The 6,530-nt window shown below is 62.7% G+C and overlaps 1 protein-coding gene across 1 annotated transcript in view; it reads right to left on the reverse strand.

Moving 5' to 3' along the window:
- Window positions 1–3,962: 3,962 nt before the first annotated feature.
- The window catches only part of KLHL22 (kelch like family member 22), a 64,546-nt gene continuing 61,978 nt past the window's right edge, over window positions 3,963–6,530 (reverse strand). Inside the window, exons 5-6 of the mRNA XM_007955437.2 lie at window positions 6,081–6,314; window positions 3,963–4,340 (exon numbers count right to left, since the gene is read on the reverse strand). Coding sequence (XP_007953628.1) covers window positions 3,963–4,340; window positions 6,081–6,314 — 612 coding nt within the window. The remainder of the gene's footprint in view (window positions 4,341–6,080; window positions 6,315–6,530) is intronic.

The following is a 6,530-nucleotide window of genomic DNA, read 5'->3' on the forward strand; positions in this document are numbered from 1 at the left end:
GGTCCCGGCGCTGCTCCCTGCCCTCCACAGGCATCCGGTCGAGACTCGGCCCGAACGCGGTCGAGTCCCCGTCCCAGCCAGTGCCTGGGAACCGGCCGGGGACGAGGCCGCAAGCCCCTCGCGGTGCCGGGCTGGGGGAGCATCTCCTCCCTCGCTTCCCGCGTTGTTAGCCCGGCCCTGCGGAGTGAGCGAGACGCCGGAGTCTGGAGGCCTGATACACTCAGTCTGGTCCCGAGGCCTGGGAGCGCTCCTCGGCCCCTAAGAACAACGTAGAATGGCCCAGCATGTGTGGTGGTCAAGTCAACACTTGACCTTGGGGACTGTGACCCTGGAGTCCCTACACAGGGTGAATGGGGCGCGAGCCTAGGAGGTGGGTTCTGCCCGAGAAGGTACCTGGCCAGAGCCTGGAAGCCAGGAGGCGGCAGGTACTGTCTGGGTCTGGTGAGCAGAGGCCGGCCCAGAAGTGCCCAGTCCTTGGGGGCAGACCCACAGGACAGGGAGGGTGTGGCAGGAAATACCAAAATTCCCTGTGGAGCAGACCTGAGGGGGTGGGAACAACAGGGGGGCAGCCCAGACCCAGCCAGGATGAGACGTCTTCTGGGCCTAACAGGGACTGCTCAGTCACTGGAGAGTGGGAGGGTCTGCGGTGGGGGCGGGAGGGAAGGCTCCCACCTTCTCTTGGGTACCAGGCACCTAGCAGGCCCAGGGCTCTCTGGAGAGGATGGAGGGCCTATTAGGCATGGAGGGTGGGCTGGAGGAGGGGCCTTGGGGCAACAGTGGAGTTGGCTGAGTCACAAACATGGAGGACAGGCGGGCAGCCCCGTCTGGGTCAACGCAGCTGGCAGTGCCCCTCGCTGCTGGGGAGCGGCTGCTCCGGCCCACAGGACGTCCGTGTGGCCAGTGTCCCTCCCGGTGGCTTCTGGCGGCTCACGGGAGCCTCCCTCCAGGCTTCCGAGGGGCTGACCCCAAAGCCGGAGGCGCACACACTCTAGCTGGGCTTTCGGAACCAGCCATCTCAAACCCCGTCACCTCTTTTCCCCCTTCTGAGCTGGACCAGCTCAGCCCACTGTCCTGGACAATTCCCCAATCGCAGGGAAGTCCTTCACCAGGACTTCCTAGGGCCCTGCCCAGCCCCCCTCTGCGCGCCGCCTCACCCTTCCGTCTTCCTAATCCCACCAGGTCTGTCCCCAGCCTCGTTTCACTCCACCCGTGGCCCCGTGCACCCGCCCGTCACGCTGCTTTGTGAAGCCGATGGTGTGTGGTGATGTCAAGGGTGGATCCCACCACGGCACCCGGCTGAGAGCTAAGTACCTGCGGAGAGCTGCCAGGAAGGAGTACCAGCAGGGAGCTTTGGGCCCAGAGGCACCCAGGCACCACCGGCTTCTGTGTGGGCCAGTGTGCTCAGTCCTATAGCTGGATCGGCTGGTTCTGGGCAGGCAGCCTTGATGGGTGGGAGGATTCCATGGACATGAAAACCAAAGACGCATGGAAACAGTGAGGCCAAGTGACTAGTGGACCATACAAGCCTCAGCCTACATGACCTACGTGACCGTGAGACCAGAAGAACTAGATGGTGCCAGGCTCCCACTGTCAACCACTCAGAGGGGAATCGGTGCAGGGGATCCTGGATAGAGTGGGGGAACAATGTGGAACAAAACTCAAAATCATAAAAAAGGCCAAGTTCACTGGTCTGATAGAGCCTGGTGTGACCCTGAGACTATGGCTGCAAGTAACCCTTCAGGTCTGGAACTGAATGCACTCTCAGGGCTTCCAGCCAAACAACAGATAGGCATATGGGATGAACATTCACATCAGGTAGATACAGCCCTTAGAGTCATCAGTCATGGGAGATCAGAGGGCAGTGTTTGCACAGGGAGATAGCCGGGGGGTGGGGCGGGGGGGAGTGCATGGAAGAGGAGAACGAGAAACAGGCAACCACAAGGAGGAAACTGGAAGAGAACTGTTACATTGGGAACTGCAGTCAATGTCATGAAACAAAATGTGTATGAACTGCTGTATGGAAAATGAATTTGCTCTGTCAACTTACACCGAAATCACAATAAAAATTGAAAAAAAAAGAGCCAAAGATCCCATGGGCATGAAGGCAGGACAGCTGGGGACGGAGCCCCAGGACAGGAGAAGGCGATGGGCGTGTGGCAGGGCTAGGCTGCTGCCCTCTTCCAGGGCTCCAGCCTCCGCCATGCTACACTGGAGCCCCGGGGCCCCGTCTTCCTCCCTCTGGGTGCGGAGGGCAACACCAGCTCAGCACACTAAGGGGTTCTTCTGGAACCATCTTCTGTAGGCCCTGCTGCCCTGACCTTCAAGGTGGTGTGTCACAGGAAGTGCTGGGCCCAAGACTCAGAGTAGGGACCCTCCTGCACCCGACTCTTGGGACGCAGGGTCTCCAGATGACACCAGACTGTCTTGTGCCAAAAGAAATGCCTCATCGGGGTCAACACTGGGTGTACAAGTGTGACAATGTCACAGAGTAGCTAGGGAATGGGGCACGTTTTCTCAGACACCAATGGGAAAGCCCAGGGTGGGTGACCACCTGCCCCTTTCTCCCGGCTACTCCGACAGCAAACACACACCCTTCATCTCCCCCTGCTGCCCACCAGTGTAGCAGGCTCTGTGGCCGTTCCCCATCCACTGCCCAGTCCACGGGGGAGGCCAGGCCCCAGGGAACCGTGACCTGTCTGAAGGGTGGTACCCCAGGCACGAGCTGGTACCCAAGACCAAGCCTGCTGGGTAGGGGTCTGCAGGCAGAGAAGCTGTGAGCAGGCGAGGCGGTGGGCAGGGGGAGGTGGCTTTGTGTGGCCCAGCAGCTTGTCGTGTTGAAGTCAGGCTGATGTGGGGCACCCCAGCTGACCAGAGTGGGGGCGCTGGCTCTGCGTGGGGGGCCCAAGAGAGCAGGAAGTCTTGGTGAAGGTGAAGGGGACCGGAGAGAGGGGTCTCGGGTTTCGCCGGCTGCTCAGACTGGCCCTGGAGGCCGTGTGCCTACAGGTGGCCGGGTGAACCTGGTGACAACGCAGAACCTGTCGGGAGAGCAGGCCCTGCAGGCAAGGGAGCCCTGTGGGAGGGCGCCCTGCTCAGGCCTGGCCCATCATGCCCCGTGTGACTCCAACTTCAGAGGCTCTGGGCCTCAGCCGTGGCTTTACTGTGGGGCACGGACACGGCTCCCTGGAGACGGACTGTGCTCAGCTGGCTGCCTGGTCAGGAGGGGCTCCTTGCAGGCCAGTGTCCACACAGGGCTGGTGCCCACTGCTTGCCACTAGACCAGGTGGGTCGCCGGTCCCCGGGTTGCTTCCCTGCGCTGCCATGCCGACGGCTGTCTGCGCACTTGAGCTCTGACGCGGACACGCGCTCTGGACTGACACTGAGTGGAAAGGAAGTGAGGCTGTGGCCAGAGGAAACAAGGGAACGCCTATTGTAAGATGCTTTATTTCACTTAACAACACGGGGTCGGAAAAACCCAGCTGCAGGGACCTTTCATCTGCCACCAGTCCCAGACAGCTTTGCGCGCCTTCTCTCGCTCAGCCTCTGGGGAGCTGTGGGGTGCTGCTGGGTGGAGCACTGCTCCCCGCTGTCCTGCAGTCCCCAGGGCTACCCCCGGCCACAGAAAGGCGCACAAACCACTGGCCTCCCCACTAGGACTGCCCCAGATCCCTCTGGAAAAGGGCAACATCTCCGCTTAGCAAGGGCCGGAGTCCGGGGGCCAAGCAGGGCCAGGCCGAGAGCTGGCGATGGTGAGCCGAGTCCGCATGGAGAGGGCCGGGCCTGGTCAACTCCTTCCGAACACCAAGCCTCTCATGAGCGTTCCCCTTGTAACACAGCACACCCACCATGCCCGTGGGAGGCTGGGACGGCGCTGGCTTGAACAGAGGTGGCAGGGGCTGGCGTGCCACCAGGTGCCCCCACCCCGAAGCTCCCACCCCCCCGCCCTCGGAACCTGGCCCTGGGGCTTAGTCCTCGCTGGAGTTGTCAAACTCCTCCCAATCAGACACGCTCATCACCTCCGAGGCGAAGTCGGGGTCGGCCTGGCTGCGGTCGGGGTTCCAGTCGGGGGTCCCGTGGGGCGGCTCGAGGAGCAGAGAGCGGGGCAGGGTGAGCACGCAGGCGGCCAGCCCCGAGATGGAGTTGTCCAGCTGCGGCCCCTCCTCCCAGCAGTCCTTCTCTGCGTCGTAGATGTGCACGTAGCCCGTGCGGCTGCCACGGTTGTGTGAGCGGCCGCCCAGCACGTAGATCCTGTTGTCCAGCACGGCCATGCCGGGCTCGCCGTGCCCAGCCGGGAGAGGGCAGACCAAGGACCACTGGCCAGAAGCGCAGCTGAGGCAGGCCACCTGCAAGGCAAGGCCAGGGTGACGGCCGGCAGGACTCAGCGGCTGTGGGCATGGCGCTCGGCCCAGCTCCGGGCTGAGCCTGGGGCTGCAGGGTGTGGTGGCCGTGAGCAGACTCACAGCCCTCGAGGACGGTGCGCGGCTGGGGCGACGTCCTGTGGTCTCCTCCGCCACCTGAGCCCCTCCCACGGCACGGCGCGCTGTTCCCCCTTCCCTCGTCGGGCCCAGCCCTTGCTCCAAGCCCCCTCGATCCCTCGGTCAATCACAGCTCCCAGGGCATGCTAGGCGCTCTCTGCCAGGGCGTCTGAAGGTGCTGGTTCTTTCCCCAGCCCCTCCTCAGACTGAAAGCTGCGGGAAGACGACTCCTGCTCACACAAACGCCTAGGAAGACATTCCGCCTGCTGGCCACAAAAGAACGCGAGACCCCAGGCAGCGACACACTCAACTGTCAGCAACTGCAGGGGCAAGTCACCAAACCCGCTGAGCTGAAGGGGTGGTGTGGCCACCCTACATAACCCAACAGGAATGTGATTTCACACACACACACACACACACACACACACACACACACACACGGGGCCTGAAGGCTTTCTGATGTAGCCACAGCCACTTTGGGCACTGCAGCTGGGGAGGCAGAATGATGTGTGTGTGTCCCCAACCCCCAAGATGTCCAAGCCTGACCCCCTGGAACTTGAGCCCGTCCCTACTTTCAGGCAAAGGCCAGGGCAGAGCTGGCAAGCTGCTCCCAGATCGCTGGACTGGGCCCATCTACTCGCAGGAGTGGGACGCAGGCAACAGGCAACAGGGGGATGCAAGGCGAGAACGCGCCCTCCAACCCAGCACGCTCGGCTTGAAGAGCGAGGATGCAGACCGTGAGCCAGGGAGCGGGCCACCTCAGGCCCCCAGCCCCACAATCGCGAGGAACTGAGTGCTAGCAGCCTGAGTGAGCCAGGGCCCAGGGCCCCCGAGCAGTCCCAGAAGGGCAGCCCTGCCCACACCTCGACTGCAGCCCGTGAGGGTCATGCTGTGCTGTCAGCTACTAGGTTTGCGGGGACTTGGTAACAGCGGTGGTCGAAAACTCTCACCCTGGCCTGGTGGTTCCTGCCCCCGGGGCACCTGTGACACCCAGATCCCTGGCCCTGCCCCTTCAGCAGGGCTGGAGCAGGGCCCAAGAATCAGCATTCGGCTAGGACGCGGCCACTGCTGGCCAGTGCGGGACCTAAGACGGCATCCCCAAACACCCGAACCGCTCTGTAACGGAAACCTGACCTGGCGGTTCACGTGGAGAAGTTTCTAGTGCCAGCAGCCAGAGGGACAGCCACTGGGGCGGGTGAGGTGGTCCTGGCGCCCCCGCACACGGCAGAGATGCCTGGGAGCAGCGTCGGGGAGAACCCGGGGTGCTTTCTGACTGTGACAGGAAGGCGGCGAGGACCAGCACGGCTGTGGCAGGACTCTGAGTGTTTCTACCCAGCCTTTTCCATTTTCAAGGGGTCTGTGATGTGGCTGTAATATTAACTTTAGAACTACAGTGTTTAATGGAAAAAAACAAAAGAAAACATTAAAGGCTCCCATTGCTCAACAGATGGTAATGGGCTTGTTTGTGACAACCGGATGGGTGGCAGGGCTCCTGCAAGGGTTTTAGGCTTGGGCTGTGGGGGCAGGCTGTGTGGGAAAGCTCCGGAGGAGGAAACAGTGAGGCAGGGGGAGCGAGCGGCCTCCCCGGTACCCGGGCCGCCGGCTCACCTGGTGCACGTCCCTCCGGTGGCCAGCATCGTTGTTACTGCCGCCGACGACGTACAGCTTGTTGAGCAGGGTGGCCATGCCGTGCCAGGCCCGCCGCACGGGCCCGTCTGCCAGGCTGTGCCAGGTGTTGCTGCCTGGGTCATAGCAGTGAGTCTCCCTCAGGTAGTCCTCCCCGCGGCGGCCACAGGTAATGTACATCTTCCCGTCCAGGGCTGCGCCCGCGTGGGCGTACACCTGCGCAGCGCCAGGGAGAGCCGTGAGGGGGGTGCCAAGGCTCCCTGAGCCTTCACCACGGCAGGTCACAGCACCCCGCACGGGCCCAGCTTCCTAGCTCCATCTTCACGTTAGGACACAAATGCTGCCTGCATCCTCACTGGACACACTGTCTGACTCACTGACTCCTCTTAGAAGGGGGAGAGACGAATCGCGCCCTTCCTGAACCCACTGCCG

Source organism: Orycteropus afer, unplaced genomic scaffold, assembly GCF_000298275.1.
Source record: "Orycteropus afer afer isolate SDZICR_OR568_19922 unplaced genomic scaffold, OryAfe1.0 scaffold00502, whole genome shotgun sequence".
In the NCBI taxonomy this organism is placed as follows: Eukaryota; Metazoa; Chordata; class Mammalia; order Tubulidentata; family Orycteropodidae; genus Orycteropus; species Orycteropus afer.